Source organism: Staurois parvus, unplaced genomic scaffold, assembly GCF_062004578.1.
Source record: "Staurois parvus isolate SC_StPar_1 unplaced genomic scaffold, SC_StPar_1.0 ptg000053l, whole genome shotgun sequence".
Lineage (NCBI taxonomy): Eukaryota > Metazoa > Chordata > Amphibia > Anura > Ranidae > Staurois > Staurois parvus.
In genome coordinates this window covers 6,013,102-6,030,354 of record NW_028317849.1, presented here as the reverse complement: position 1 = coordinate 6,030,354, position 17,253 = coordinate 6,013,102, and the positions used below count along the sequence as shown (strand labels likewise).

The 17,253-nt window shown below is 41.6% G+C and overlaps 1 protein-coding gene across 2 annotated transcripts in view; it reads right to left on the bottom strand.

The window, feature by feature from the left end:
- CPAMD8 (C3 and PZP like alpha-2-macroglobulin domain containing 8) overlaps nt 1-17,253 on the bottom strand; it is a 204,962-nt gene that overhangs the window by 133,040 nt on the left and 54,669 nt on the right. For both annotated transcript variants that reach the window (XM_089667566.1, XM_089667561.1), the window contains exons 7-13: nt 16,266-16,320; nt 15,328-15,441; nt 13,199-13,283; nt 12,517-12,625; nt 4,375-4,602; nt 562-732; nt 315-443 (exon numbers count right to left, since the gene is read on the bottom strand). In XM_089667566.1, coding sequence (XP_089523692.1) covers nt 315-443; nt 562-732; nt 4,375-4,602; nt 12,517-12,625; nt 13,199-13,283; nt 15,328-15,441; nt 16,266-16,320 — 891 coding nt within the window. The remainder of the gene's footprint in view (nt 1-314; nt 444-561; nt 733-4,374; nt 4,603-12,516; nt 12,626-13,198; nt 13,284-15,327; nt 15,442-16,265; nt 16,321-17,253) is intronic.

Below are 17,253 nucleotides of genomic sequence, written 5' to 3'. Positions count from 1 at the left end.
AAATGATAGGATAATCATAAAAACAGTGGATCACTTAATCTAATGTCAATATTTCTAACCACACAGTAGTACTTACTGAAGGGTTTTGGTGTTCTAATTTTAGTGCTCACAGTTTATTATGTTTTCATGCTCATGCTCAGATAGCCACGTAGTCTTGTATCTAGTGACATACTGGCACTAGATCCAGAGTTCTTTTCCTAACAGAGATGCTATTCCTAATGATACATAGCTAACATTTTTCCAATGTTTAAACTTTTTTGCTATGCAGACGCATGTCAAAATAACAATCTCCTATACAGACTCCCAGTACTCACCTGTAATGGCTTTTCCAGAGGCTGAATCAGTAGATGGCATTTGCTTGGAGAATACCAGCTACTTATGGACAAGTAGTTGGGCAAATATTGATCTCCTGTGGATTTCCCATCAATGGCTATTACTTTAGACTTTGAAACAGAGCAGACACATAAAAGGAAGAAGAGCAGAATATCTTATATACACAAAACACAAAGACTACCAAAGAGTGATAGTTGAGGCTTAAATATACAAAGCTGTCAAACTCACCTCCAGCCACACATATTGAGCAGCTGTTGGTATAGAGGGTATCTGAAACTCTACAAGTCCATTCTGAGATACAAGCTCACTAGTGTACACATTGTCTTTTGGGGCAAGTTCAGCTTTGATTCTTACAGTCACTCCATCTGCAGGGCTTCCATCTGGATATGAGACTTCAACCTAGTAACCAGTGAGATAAACTTGGGATCAAGAGCCACCAAAAGAAAAGCATAAAGACTTGGTAAATTTAAAGAAGAATAATCATATAGATGCACACCTACTAGTGAACAATAACAGTGGCTTAGTAGAGTTTTGGAGTATACAGCTAAACTTCATAAAAAAACATTACAAGAGGTATCACTCCAACACATCATGTCATATCATAACATATCATGTATAGCAGTTACTAATAGAAAAAAGGAAAACACAGGAGACAATCAATGTCAACTATAAGAGCCCAAGATATTAGATAATCAACAGAGATGTTCTCTAGTGCATCATGGATCCAAAGACAAAGAGAAAAAAAAATGGGATGAGAAAGATAGAAAAGAAGAGTAAAGAAAAAAGAAGAATTATGTAGATCATGGAAAAGGTAAATTATGTTCCACCTAGGTAGAACATTAAGCCGTATGACAGGGTATGAAAAAAATCCCCTAAGAGGAGATATTTTGACCAAATGAATGTGTCCTCACATTCAAACATCACAGGGAACCTGACATCATTAAATGCCAATTCAACACACCCATTAGCAAGAAATCACCCTTACGTTGAAGCCCTAAGAAAAAGACTTGCTGAAAACACTGCCCACCCTGGAACTCAATGGGTGACAAGCCTAGAGCTGTTCCTGACTCCTTAATTCCAATCATACATCAGGGTCAGTGGAGCAACAACAAGGAAACCTATCAGGATGTTAAAGAACAAGCAACTGAATAGAACCAGAGTAAGGAAGATCACCAGAGAGTCAGCAAAACAAACACAAAATAATGGCAGAAACCTGGGTGCATAGATCCCATGGAGACACTGGACCATTTCCTGCCACAAGAAACTAGTTTGCCCATCACACAGATAGTTCAGGAAATCTCGAAGCATTCCTCCAACATCCTTGAAGAGCACCTAGGTTCCTGGACCACTTCCCCATGTCTAAAAGTGGACATTTGGGAAACCTGACCTTTGAAAAGAACAGGACCACCAGGAGTGGAGTACAGGGTTGTGTCCAAGTAAGAATCCAAACAAAAGCCAAAGCAAGATCCCATTTGTCCTCGATGGTAGAGGAACTCCATCACTGTGATACTGTCAGATGATATCTCTGTTAGGAGACCTGTCCAGGGAATGATTCCGTGCTGCAGAGAGTACCAATGGTTCTGGCACTACAGAGTGCAGATCAGGAGATGAAGGTGACATGACCTTTCAGAATAAAACAACCTTCACCAATCCTAAACAACTGAGCTACCTGTTTCTCATAGGAAGGCAGTTTTGTCTACTTATAACACAATCCACAAAAGCAGACAGAAGGTCTAAAGAGACAGAGAAAAAAACTGACATGATGAGGATGACTCCTCAACCTAGAGTTCTGCAGCTGATAAATCTGTAACCTTCTGATCAAGAGAAAGAAACATGAGGGCGAGAAAACTGTAGTGTTCTACAGCAGGACCATGGTGGCTTGAGCTACCTGCAGTCTATAAAGAATAACCCATGTCATTTGCTGCTGATAAAAGATCCAACCAAATCTCTGAGGCATTTTGACCTACAGGTAGGCATTGTCTACTAGAGGCCATGTTGACCATGATCTCCATGTGAGGGAATTTGAGAGTCCAACAATGTGTGTGCCATGGGACATATGGTGGATGCAATGGGGCAGAAAGCACTGAGACAAAATCTGGGAAATTGGGGAGAACTAAAGCCGATAGAGGTTGATGAGCAAACTCTACACAACTTGGCTGACCATGAGAGTCAGAGGGTCCTTCTGAGAATGAATATAGATCATAGTTCTGGTGGATCCCCTGTAAAACTGCTGGTTTTATATGGTCCAAAGGTTGCAAACATTTACTCTGTTAGGGGAAACCTAGAAAGTCTAAAATACAAGATACCCAAGAGCCCACAAGGATTTCCAAATATCCCCCCCCACTTGAAAAAGTACCATGCACCTTTATGCTAGTGTCAGGGCAGGGCTGTGGAACGGACAGGTAGGCCTAGTGGCAGGGTAACGCACTGGCTGACGACAACCACCACCAACAGACCGAAGTCCCTCAGGGCGCGGAGTCTAAGTCCCAGGCTGCCCTTCACCAGGGCCCCTGATGGTGGGGATGGACTTGACGCAGCCAGGAACCAGGTCGCGGCCCCCGAGACACCCCGGCTGCGGTAATGGCCGCCGCCAATGGCGTGTAGCTGGTGAGAATGACAATAGCGTAGTCAGGCAAGCCGGGTCAACAACAACGGGACAAAACAGTACAGAACAGTAGACAGTGAATCACAGGTCATGGGCTGGGTTCAGCAACGGAAGGTCAGATCGAAGGGAAACACAGAGAATGGTCTTAGTCACAAGCCGAGTCAGAATACCAGAAGAGTCACGAGCGTATACACAGAGCTGTAGCAAGACAAAGACACAAGACACAAGTGCAAAGGGCATGTGCAGATCCCAGGCTTATATGTACTCAGCCACACCCCTCTGGGGGATGGACCTCAGAGACCTGAAGGCATAAAAGATTCCCATCATGCTCAGCAGAAATCCAAGATGGATGCCAGCACATGGAGTAACATAACCTCTGGGAAAAGGTAGGACCTTGACAGCTAGTCAAGGCTTCCCAGAGTGTTTAGCAGATTTTTGTCCTCTGATCTTGCAGGTGGCTAAAGAACCAGGTTTGGAAGCCTTGGGAGCAACTACTCATGAAGTAGGAGAGTTAAAGGTGGCTTAGCTGACCTTTAAATCCATTTCTTGCACTGAGGCAGGTGGACACTCTAGTCTCCAGTGATCTCCCTGAACAAAGGTAGCTCTGAAGAGATACCATCCCTCGAAGACTAAAAGAGTCTGGTGATCCTTTGATGCAGTGTCTGCATTCCAGCATTTTAGCTAGAATGCTCTGTGCATTTGTATGGACAACAGACCCATACAGGAGATAACTGGAAAAGCTTCCAGCAGGCTATCACAGCTGAAGCATAAAGTCCCAGTCATCTGCTTCATACACGTGATCAGTAAAGGATCCACTGCTGCAGTAAATATATTTCTTTTGATTGGTTTAGCTCATTCTACTACTGTTTGTCAAATGAAGGTCGCAGCCAGAATAGGACAAACAGTAAAGCCCACCAATGGGAACTTAAAAAGGAATTCTTCCAGTTTGTATGTAGAATCCTTGAATGTGAGGATGACCTCTGCTTACCTAGTGTTTCCATTCTAAGGTGGGTCACTAGTAGATTAACAGTGGTTATACATTATGGTTTAGCAAAATCCTTCCCAAATGGGAACAATTCCAGTAAATACTCTAGGGTGCCCAGAACCCATCAAGGTGCCTCCAATTGCATAAATGAATACCTCAAAGAGAGGATGTAATGGCAATTCAAGTCAACAAAAACAAGACCATGAGCGCACACACAATTAAAAAAATAGTTTGTGCTTTTAATCCTCTCTGCTATCTACTCCATCTGACAAAAGCGTGTAGACATGTTTAGTTCTCTTTAGAAAATGGATTTGTCCCTAGGTGTAGCACTAACACTCGATTTTACTTGGAAAGATGAGAAGCCCCATCCCTAAACTGATGAGTTATCAATTTCGGTACATCAGAAAAGTCAGTCAGAAATGGTGTACATAGGCACTTTGTTGTAACTTACTTTTCCTTGATAAGGCAAGCCTGGCTTGAACTGTTTCCGAGTATCTTTGCTATATTTGATATCGATCAGCTGTTTTTGGACTAGGGTAGTGTCATCAGATGTAACCTGCTTGCTGCCATCTACAGCAGTTACAGTGGCCCAAATGTTGACTGTCCCTCGAAAATGCTCTGAGAAATCTACTGGCATCATATCTTTGGCACAGATGTCAAACATTCCTGATCCATAAATCTGCAGTAGAGAAAAGAATCACAATTTAAATATTTATGTGACAGAGAATGTAACTGCAATTTCTAGATGTTTCAGAACAAAAGATCATTTAGAGCAGCGGTTCTCAACCTGTGGGTCGCGACCCCTTTGGGGGTCGAACAACCCTTTCACAGGGGTCTCCTAAGACCATCGGAAAACACATATTTCCGATGGTCTTAGACTCGAGACACCGCTCCTCTATCGGTCTCCATGCGGGTCCGCCCACATGCAGATACGTCCACATTTCCCTGGACCGCGATGTGTGCACAGGATGACATGCCGCCCCTGTCATCTGGCCACATCCCCAGGATCACTCAACAGCTCCGCCTCCTCGCCAGTGATTGGCCACTGGAACTGTAGCTCAGGAGAGGCACACAGGCAGCCAATCACCGGCGAGGAGGTGGAGCTTGGAGAGGAGGAGCCGAGCAGCAGCGCAAAGATCAAAGAAGATCGAGCGAGGGAGTGGCCGGAGAAGGAAGACAGCTGACAGGTAAGTGTCTGCAGCGTGCAGATGGTGCTGCTGCAGCCAGGTATGCTGGCTGTAGATGGGAGAGGGAGGGAGCGAGCCCAGGCTGGAGCAGGAGTCAGCAAGGTAAGTATCATTGGTGTCAGTGGGAGGAATAGTGCCCCATCATTGGTGTCACTAATACCAATGATGGGGCACTATTCCTCCCACTGACACCAATGATGGGGCACTATTTCCTCCCCCCCACTGACACCAACAATGGGGAACTATTCCTCCCCCCACTGACACCAACGATGGGGCACTATTCCTCCCCCCACTGAAACCAACGATGGGGCACTATTCCTCCCCCCACTGACACCAACGATGGGGCACTATCCCCCCCCACTGACACCAATGATGGGGCACAATTCCCCACCACACTAGTATCAATGATGGGGCACTATCCCGCCCCCCCACTGACACCAATGATGGGGTACTATTTCTCCCACTGACACCAACAATGTGACACTATTCCTCCCACTGATACCAATGATGGGACACTATTCCTCCCACTGATACCAACGATGGGACACTATTCCTCCCACTGACATCAGTGATGTGGCACTACTCCTCCCACTACAAAATTACAGTTATGAAGTAGCAACGAAAATAATTTTATGGTTGGGGGTCACCACAACATGAGGAACTGTATTAAAGGGTCGCGGCATTAGGAAGGTTGAGAACCACTGCTTTAGAGGTACTCTGACTTTAGGATCATAAGCATTTTTGCCATACCAAGCTTTATAAAATTTACAGGCAAGAAATATTGCACTTTTACTAAGGAAACATGCACATACCTTGCTCCCTAGAAATCTCTGTAAGCATAGCATCTATGTGCAGATGCCTTATAGGATTGATTTCAAATGTGTATTGTGATAATGCATTACTGATAATGATTTTTTGTGCACATTTGTGATTTTGCTGTGTTTGTCTTACACGTTCTTGCATATTGTGCATAGTATGTGTTGAAACACAGTAAACACATAGGGGTTTATTTACTAAAGTTGGAGAGTGCAAAGTCCGACTCACTTCTGCATACAAACCAATCAGCTTCCGGGTTTTATTCCCAAAGCTTAATTGAACAAGCTAAGGTTAGAAGCTGATTGGTTTCTATGCATAAGTGAGCCCGATCTTGCACTCTCCAGCTTTAGTAAATAATCCCCATATGGTCTCTCATGTGCATACTGATGAAGTAAAATTCATACAAGCTGTACTTTCTGTAACATACTGCAACCCAGAGATAAAAGCAGGCCACTGACTCACTGGGGAGTTAAACCATGATAAAGATGAAAGCCCTAGAGTTGGCAGCTTGTGGACATTGGACATGTTACACATACCTAAAAAAACGTAAAAGAATTACAAAGGGTGTGTGTAGTATGCCCTGCCCTTCTCCCCCGCAGCCACTTCCCTCGCATTTGCCAACAACTCCCAGCTGTCAAAATGATGGGCATTCTTACACAGTGTTTATTAACACTATTCAGATATGGGAGGATAAGGAGATAAAAAGTCACATTGGAACCAGACAAGTAAAAAAAAAAAAAAGGCTTGTTTGCTTTTTTTAATATAATTTTTAATACATTTTTTTTCTTTAGGTACCCAGTTTACCTTAACTACCTTATTTGTCCCCTTCGCCTCTTAGCTATAATTTTCCTGCTATTTTGCAAGCACTTTTTGCATGCGGACTACGCGGACCAACACTTAACTAAAGAGTCCTGTCATGTTTATGACAGTAGACTCATGCAGAAGATTAGGCTGAAGACCTTCAACAACTCACCACAATGCAGTTCCCCAGTTTCAAATGCTCTGTAACAAAACAATCAAATGCCATAGTGATGAAACAGGTTACCACGACAGGTTGCAATGCAGGGTCTGCTAATGAGAATAGTATTCTAGAAAGGGCTTCTGCTTGCCTAACAATCCACTGGGATGGTGGACGTGTTGTTAAAGATGGCATAAACTCTAGAAAAAGGCAAAATTCTAGGCCCTCAGTGTTATGCACCTCAGGGAGCACATTGCAGGCAGTACTGGAACTGTTGGTGGAGTATGAGCTGGATGCACTTGGTAACGTGGAAATGTCCCCTATGTGTCTAGAGTCAGACAGGTTGCACCACATGGCAGAGGCAACTTAGCACAAGGTACGAACCTAAGCCTCAGACATTCACATAACATGCTGCTGAAGGTGACCAGGTCACTGTAGACAGGCAGTAGGGAAGAGCCAAACAAAGCTGGCTTCCTGGTGCTTCCTTTGAATTCTGGTGCTGAATGGCAGGAAAGAGAGTGTACACGTGACACTCAACCCAGCAGATAGTCCGTCAGCTTTAACCTTTTCAGTGGTGAGACTGATGGAAAGCAGAAAAAAATAGAGGCACCCAAGGGTCCTAGTGGAGGTAGCTCCTGATGCTTGGCCAGCACATCCTACTTACAAAGTGAGACAGGGACATGCGCTGGGCCTTTGCAATGGCTCTGGACCTAAAAAATGCTCTGCAGTTCATATTTACCAGCATACACAGATCATGAAAGCATAACAAGGCGCAGCCCAGTGCCTTAAGGTCACATTCCAGGCTAGCCCCACAATATCCAGTCCAGAGGGGTGGGATACAGTACTCAAAGACTGATTTGGAAAGCTGCATATAGAGACCAGCTCAGCAGCAATGTAGTAGGAATCATGACATAAAAAAAAGGTAGCCAGCAAAAGTTTATACTTTTCTCAACAAAGCAGAAAAAATGCAACATTCCTGAAAACTAAAAAACTCTGAAAACTGTTGGACATAAGAGGGGTCATCCAGGGCTAGCCCACATTTTTGGTTTTGCCAGTTTACAATTCTCCTGTAGACAGCAGAATAATTCAACCCTACAAGACATCCTGGGGTTTATTTGCTAAAACTGGAGAGTGCAAAATCTGATGTAACTGTGCATGGTAGCCAATCATCTTCTAACTTCAGCTTGTTCAATTAAGCTTTGACGAAAAAAAACTGGAAGCTGATTGGTTTCTGTGAAGAGCTGCACCAGATTTTGCACCATGCAGTTTTAGTGAATCAAACCCCCTGTGTCTCACAATGGATGAGATTTCAGATTTGATAGAATGTTTTGATTTGACCTTTGATATTACTCAAGGCCAAATGGTGATCCAGGCCCAACTGGAGAAAGGTCAGAGTGCGGTCCACTAAGTATTTCCTTGAATGGAAATTCCTTGCCTTGCACCATGTAAAGAACCCCTTCCAAGTGCGATGGTAAACCTTGCAAGAAGAAAATTTCCTAGGAGAGCAGGAACAACAAAAACAGACAAGTCTCTATCTTTTAGGACCTTGCTTCAAGGGACATCAACCAAGGACAAAAGATCTGGGAGAGCCCACAGAGAGTATAATAATAAGCACTGGAATGACCTCTGTCTCGAATATGCAAAGCAGGCAAAGAAAAATCTTTCAAGTATAGAAGGCATGGATCAAGTTTTACTGATCCAGCTAAGTCACCAGAGCATCCACTGCTGTTGCTAGAGGATCCCTGGACCTAAAGACAAACTTGGTCAGTTTGTTCTTGAATCTGGAAATCAAAAGATCCACACCTAGATTTCCCCACCTGCATCAGAGATCTTGAAACTCCTCTGGGTGAAGAGGTAATTTCCCCTGAGTCCAGAAGTTGTCTACTGAGGAAGACTACCTGCAAATTCTCACACCTGGAATGTGCACGGTGGACAGGGCTAGAATGTTAAATTCCGCTTAAGCCAGAATCTGGACGGCTTCTATTTGAGCTGCAATACCTCTTGTTCCCCCCAGATGGCTGATGCATGCCACCGCTTGGGCATTTCCCAAATTAATCTGGGCTTGATTACCTTGCAGTTGAGAGGTCATGGCTTGAATTCAGAGAAGGACTTCCTCCAGTGACTTTGCATTGATATAGTGTCCAGTACTCCTCTCCAACATCTCAGGTTGGAATTTGTTGGGAGCAAACAGGCAAAGTATAACCAGATGTCTGACACAATATCCAGAGAATGTGCCTTCCTGTCCCAGACAGCCAGAGCAAACTGCAACGATCTGGAGTGGGCAAGGGGACCACCTTGAATTAGGTCAGTATTAAGCTTGTAAATTTCACGCAGAAACAGAGAGTTGGACAGATCCTGGACTGCAGGACCTTAATAAGGGAGAGGGGAGTCAGCAATCTGTCTCTATCAGGAAGATAAATCCTGGACTTAGCAGTAACAAGAAGGAGACATCAATACTCCAAGCAATGGGTCGGTTCCAGCACTGATTTTTTTCTGGAGGTTCAGGATCCAACCAAACCACTAGCGAATTTGAACAGTTTACTGGATATAGAAAAAGGGAAAAGCAATGAACCCCTGGGGAAAATTCACTAAAACTGGTGCACACATAATCTAGTGCAGCTGTGCTTAGTAACCAATAAGCTTCTAAATTCAGCTTGTTCAAGTAAGCACAACCTAAGACAAAAAAAACCTAGAAGCTGATTTGTTTACTATGCACAGTTGCATCAGATCATGTGTGCACTAGTTTTAATAACTCCCCCTCCCCCCAATCTAGCATGTCCAAAGCAAAGCACAGGGGGCGTTCAAGCGCATCCTTGATGTCCACATAGCCCAGAAAGTATTCCAGAGGAGGGACGCAATGACTGACCAAAAAGATTCCATAGGGAACTTTTTTACTTGAATGAAAATGGGTTCAAAATGGGACAAATGCTCCTTTTGCTATGGGTAAGGTAAGGTAAAGTGGAGTAGAAACCTTTCTTGTTCCTTCAGCTCAGAGAAGTATAAGCAGAGACCATAGTGCTTTCCATAAAAACAATTGGTTCCTCAATAACACAATAATATAAAACTGCTGCCGGCACTGCAGAGCTACAGTTCATTGAGGGAACCATGAATGCCAACATGTACTGTGACATACTGAAGCAGAGCATGATCCCCTCCCATTGGGGACTGGGCCTCAAGGCACTATTCCAACATGATAACAATCCCAAACACACCTCCAAGACGACCACTGCCTTGCTAAAGAAGCTGAGGGTAAAGGTGATGCACTGGACAAGCATGTCTTTAGACCTAAACCTTATTGAACATCTGTGAGGCATCCTCAAATGGAAGGTGGAGGAGCGCAAGGTCTCTAACATCCACCAGCTTCGTGATGTCGTCATGGAGGAGTGGAAGAGGACTCCAGTGGCAACCTGTGAAGCTCTGGTGAACTCCATGCCCAAGAGGGTTAAGGCAGTGCTGGAAAATAATGGTGGCCACACAAAATATTGACACTTTGGGCCCAATTTGGACATTTTCACTTAGAAGTGTACTCACTTTTGTTACCAGCGGTTTAGACATTAATGGGTGTGTGTTGAGTTATTTTGAGGGGACAGCAAATTCACACTGTTATACAAGCTGTACACTCACTACTTTACATTGTAGCAAAGTGTCATTTCTTCAGTGTTGTCACATGAAAAGATATAATAAAATATTTACAAAGATGTGAGGGGTGTACTCACTTCCGTGAGATACTGTATATATATATATATATATATATATATATATATATTGTGTCTTAGCACAGGATCCCATAGCATCGGCCCACAGGTGAACAGCAGGGAACCAACACCACACTCCCAGGTGCATGCCACACATTAAAGTGTTGCAGCACCTTTCTCTCTGCAAAGCGCTAACCTCTTAGAAGGATCAAACCAGGAGGCAGAGTAAAGCTACATAGAAAAAGGGAGACAATTAAAGCAGTGGTGCTCTGTAAATGGGCATACCGTAAAGGAGTCTTAAGGAACAAGATTATGCCAGATGTATATTTCATGGACTTGGACTTATAAAGTTCTCTGCAGTTAATGCTGTACACTGGGTATCTGGAAAGCGCTATAGAGCCCAGTGCTCAAATGTCATATTAGAAGCAGGCCCCCTCATCTTTAGTGGCGTCTGGTACAGCCTCAAAAGGTAGCACTGAGGATCAGTGGATTTGGAAAACTGCAATGGGAGCTCTCTTGGCTCTGCAATTAGCAAGCTCCATTGTACACTGGGTATCTAGAAAGCACCACAAGCAGAGCCCAGTGCTCAAAGGTCATATTAGAAGCAGGCCCCCTCATCTTTAGTGGGGTCTGATACAGCCTCAAAAGGTAGCACTGAGGATCAGCGGATTTGGAAAACTGCAAAGTGAGCTCTCTTGGCTCTGAAATTAGCAAGCTCCATTGAAGAAAAAAATGTTCTGATAATAAGTAATAAAAAAAACTTGTTACTTTTCTCTGAGGATGCAATATAATGTAACGTATATGTCTCAGATTTCTGTCTGACCCTGTGTCCCTTAAACCATAGCAAAACCCAAAAACAAAAATGTACTAAACTGCTATTCACCAGTCCTTATATGTGGTGGCTGCATTTGTCTTCTTTTTAAGCTTTTTTATACTTATTTTCACCTTATGTAAAAAATGGTGGTACATAAAAAGACCAGAAAATAATTTCTTTTAGCAATTGCTTACGTCTAAACGCCAAAATTCCTCACCTCAACAAGTTATAGGAAAAATGGAAAGAAAATATCACTTCCCTGTGAGGGCTCTTTCAGACATGCAGCCAAAGGGCAGTAGAAAAGGTGGTTGACCCATGGTTTTATCACTACCCGACTGTCCACCTGAATAAGGACCTGCAGCCATTCAGGGCTGTACACAAAAATTAAGCCCCCTGTCAAATTCAGTAGGCAGTACCTATCAAAAACCCTCTGAAAAGCAATCCATGGATGGGAGCAGGCTGCAGGCTCACTTCTAGACACTAAGCTCATCTAGGGATAACCTCATACAGATTCTCTAACTTAGCACTACTTTAAGCCTATACGATATGAAAGGCTAGTTATATAAATCTTCAAAAGTCCGAAATATATTGGTTTATTTGACTATTCCATTAGGAACTATCCAGTGTTGCACTCATCCTTGTCCATCCTGCAATTTAACTCAATGTATAATAATATTTGCAGTCCAAATGTGTTTTTTGGGGATTATTGATCATTTCAAACACGTCAACCAAGCTAGGCTTATTTTTGTCTGATCCTTTTTTCATTCTTACAAATTACTAGCTAATAAATATATATTATCTGTTCATTCAACTGTATAGGGAACTTGAGGTAATGCTTCCTTCAAACTTGTAAGCTCTTAAATTACCAGAAAAAAATGTTTAACGCTGGGTTCGACTTTGATTACCAAAAAAGCATTTGAAAATATCTTTCAGTTGAATATCAAGAACTTTTTTTTTGTTCAGATCGTTGAGGATTGTGCAAAGCTATATGCAACTCTAAAGTAAATATTTCTATAATATGTATGTTATTTAATAAAAAATAAACAAAAAATCAGGAACTGATTTCACAGAGAGTATTGACTGTATTTGGGTGGGTGGTAATAAATGTTGCAGAAGCTCTTACCTCCATGGTTTTAAGCACCTGGTGTCCAATCTCATGTCTGTAATACCCAACACCTGACACAGTCATGTTGATAGTCAGCATTCCACTCACAGGTTTCTCAAAAGTATATCTAGAATTAGAGAAAAACTGATGTGAGGCTGAAGTGAAGCAGCCAAGTTACATAGCTGAGTAACTCACAAATCTGTTGGGCTTTATGGTAACATGAGTACATATACTATCTCCTCTATGAACAAATGATTTCTGTCAAGGTAAAATACAGAATTGCAAAGCAGTAATGACAATGCCTGCTACACACAAGACCTACTTTCCTGTTTGTCATACATGAAAAGAGAGAGACTCTTTAAAAAAATGAATCTGGGTACTGATCCTATAACATTTAGGGAGGACGCAGGCAAGATCTACTCCCCAGTCTGGTTGTTGAATGTGTATGGAACAGCACAGCACCACCCCTGTGACAGATGTCATTTAAGATTTTGGATGATTTTGAGACTCTCAAATCAAACAGAAGAAGACCAAGCTCTCCAATTCTTACCAAAATAAATAATTTTGAATGGAACTGATGTTAACTGTATCATGAGTGACACATCAGTAGGATCAAAAGAAATGTAGTATGACAAAACTAGAAGTGGAAACAGAAAGCATTTAATAGAAGAAGATGTGTAAACACATTCAGATACTATACCTTGCAATGACTTTGCCCTTTTCACAGACATTTATGTCCTGTATGTAAGGTGGTGGTATTAATATTAACTCAAACTTTGGAAGCACTAAAAAAAAAAAATCAATAAAACATATATGATATGCACAATTACATGCTGCTACTGTTGCATACTGCTATCATCAGTCACCTTTTCCTGTTACATGATGAGGAGAATGCATTCAATCAGATCACTGACAGCCATCACTTCATAAGAAGAAGACAATCTAGTTAAAGTAGACCCTAACATTGGATTTCTCTAATTTACTCTCTTTTGTTCTGTTAAACATTTGTGGATACTGGGTGTGCTACACCCAAAAAAATGTAAAGAGTAACTCCACTTTTGTTGAGAAAAAAAACCCTTCTGGATGATCAATATACATTGCAAGGATTTTAGCAAACTTTGTAGCACATTCCTACCATTTGTTGCTTTGAAGAAATAGCTCTTTGTTTCACCAGACTGATGGAATATTCATTCTGAATGGGAGGGTCTGGTTCATTAATAATCAGCTGATGCAATTTCAGTGTTCTAATGAGGAAAGTTGCAGTGTCTGCATCCCTTTAGAAGTGATTATCCTTGGGGGGTATCAAAACAAAACTTACATTTCTATTGCAGGGGGTGCCTAAAATCTAACTTGTATGTTAATGCAGGCTTCTGGGAAAATCAGTGAGCCCCTCACACAAACAGGAAATTACATTTTTGGAGGCACCAACTATGTACTGAAAAACTCCAGGTTGCCATATTGCATTGCATTTTACAGAAAATGTCAGTGCTATAGATTAAAAATATTGTAACATTAAATTTCAACATGGCTTGGGCTTAGGCAGCAATTGTATATTTTTTTGTTATATTCTTTTCCACAAAAGTGGAATTACCCTTTAATCAAAGTACACAGGGTTGCCACTCCATCCCCCCACCAACCTGCCAGCAATTCCCAGCTGTCAAAGTGACAGCCAGGAGTTGCTGTGTAAATACAGCAGCTTCTTCAATAGTGGACCTTCTGATACAGTGTTTATAAACACTGTTCAGAGAGCGAGATACAAAGTAAAAGAATAACTTTTTTATTAAGGCTTCATGCACACAGGACTTTTTCTTTTAACTCTCCTAGAAGCCAGCATCATTTTAGCAGGAAAAATACAACTGACGCTTGTAAAAGTGTCTAATGCTTTAGAAGTGTTTGGGCTTCTTTACAGGCGTCAGTAGCTTGGGCATTAATTCATTTAATTGGCCAGAATAAAGAATTTATTCTACCATTGAAATAAATCAACGCTGAAGCACTAAACGCGCCTAGCATTTAGGCACATTTACCTGTGTTTAAACGCGACTAGTGTTTTTTCTGCCAAAGCGCTGCTGCTCCAGGATGCCCTGGCAGTAGGTTTTTTTTCTTCCACTAAACTCTCCAGATACAAAACGCTGTAAAAAGCCTTTGTGTGCATGGACACATAGGATAACATGCAGGGGAGTTTAGAAAAACAAAAAACTAAAACACATGACGCCCGTAGCAGTAGCCTCAAAAACACCAGTGTGCATGAGACCTAGCTCTGTTCCATTTATGTTTTGTTCATTAAAAAAAAATGAACAAAAATCCTGTATTTAATTTGTAAATGCAGTGAGTTGTGTCAGAATCACACCTTTATTGTACATAGAACAACTTAGGGAAAAAATGTACGTTTTATTTCCAGTAATAAACTTTAGCTTTTTAAAACACTAATCAGAAACACAGAAGATCAACTATAGAACTACAGAACATCTCTCCACTATGTGAAGGGGATGAGGGGTGATGATCTGTATTCATAACACCATCTTTATCCTTGGGTGACTACACTGTTCCTCCATATATAACGTACAATAAGTGAGAGTAGGATTAGCTGGTTTATCCAGGTAAAAATTATACAAAAGAAGCCATAAAAAAACAAAACTCATGCAGCCATGTAAGGATTTCTGTATTGCAATATTTTATTTTTTTTGTTCTTAGGTCTAGATTTTAAGTTTAAGACAGGAAGAGCAGCATTAAGTCCACATAGATGTAAGAAATTAGAATCATAAATGCATACAACAAATACCCCTAACCCACTAGCAGGTTAGGGTAAAGTGTATTCATCTCCTCACTCACCATATTTCTGTACTGAAAACGATTTGTTAAAAATATGGCCTTGCGTTTCTGCAAATATCAGCCACTCTCCAAACACAGGTTGGTCAGAAAGAGGAAAACTCATGTTAACGATTCCTATAAGTCAGAGATAGAGACAAGGACACACTTAAAGTGGAACTGCACTGTATCTGAGCAGCACAAGCAAATAATGCTATTTAATTCATTGTTAATATTTAAAGCAAACTCCCCTAACCATGTCTCCATGCTTTACTTTACTGAAAATTCATTTTGAAAAACACACCCTGGTATTTCTAGCAGTGGCCGTCTTGAGTAAGGGCAGATGATTCATGTAGCATTTACTCCCTGGAATACATTATAAAATCCTTCAGAACTGCACAAAAGGCATTTGGGCAGTGTTTTTAACACTTGTAAAAAGCCAGTCTAATGTCCATACTAAAGCTCATTAATGCCTGTCTATACTAAAACTATAGGAGCGTTTGGTAAGAGTTAGAAATTTAGTTAAGTGTGAAAAAGCCCTTAAGGTGACTATAACCTTACTTCATGCACTAAACTAGGTGAACATGAATACTCTCTATGCAATGTCTCAAAGGTTACTCAGAGGAAACTGGAGAAATCAGAAAAAAACACATATACAAAATAGAATGCCCAAGCACAAGCATCGTCCCCAGCTCCAAATCTAGGAGTCCAGTATCACACATTTTTCTATGTATAAAACAATATTACAACTTCTTAAAAATTATATTGTGAATAATCTATAACACATGTATACAAACATAATTTGCTAGACCACTGACTATGTTTACCAATACGTCTGAAATACGAATTGTCTCTTGCCCCATAGTAAGCAGATTTTCACTTTTTATCTCAAAATAATTATTATTAGGATAAGTTTGCTGTTATTTGTGCAGGCTAATTAAAATACAAGGTCAGCAACTCACCACAGCATACCGGACTTAGGTCTGTCCACTGTATTATTCTAGATCCTCTTGGATCCTAAAAATAAAGAAAACAGTATAAAACACAGTATAGTGCAGTATGAATGACTGCAGCCCATATAATAACATACTTATAAGATAACATGTCAACCTGGGGGGATTTACTAAAACAGGAGAGTGCAAATTCTGGTACAGTTCTGCATAGAAACCAATCAGCTTCCAGGTCATATCGTCAAAGCTTGATCGAACAAGCTGATTGGCTACTATACAGTGAAGGAAATAAGTATTTGATCCCCTGCTGATTTTGAATGTTTGCCCACTCACAAAGAAATGATCAGTCTAAAAATCGAATGGTAGTTGTATTGTAACAGTGAGAGACAGAAAAGCAACAAAAAATTCAAAAGAAATGCATGTCTAACAAATGATGCACTGATTTGCATGTTCATGAGGGAAATAAGCATTTGATCCCCTTCACAAAACATGACTTAGTACTTGGTGGCAAATCCCTTGTTGGCAATCACAGAGGTCAGACGTTTCCTGTAATTGGCCACCAGGTTTGCACACATCTCAGGAGGGATTTTTGCTCACCACTCTTGGCCGATCTTCTCTAAGTTATTAATGTTTGGTGGCTGACGTTTGGCAACTCAAACTTTCAGCTCCCTCCACAGAATTTCAATCGGATTAAGGTCTGGAGACTGGCTAGGCCACTCCAGAACCTTAATGTGCTTCTTCTTGAGCCACTCCTTTTTTGCCTTGGCCATGTGTTTTGGGTCATTGTCATGCTGGAACACCCATCCACAATCCATTTTCAATGCCCTGGCTAAGGGAAGAAGGTTCTCACCAAAGATTTGATGGTACATTGCCAATGCGAGCAGGCAAGTGGAAATTTCAAGCCCTGGCCTAGGCTATAAGAATATTGCCAAGACCCTTAAAATGAGCTGCAGCACGGTGGCCTAGACCATACAATGGTTTAAAAGGACAGGTTCCACTC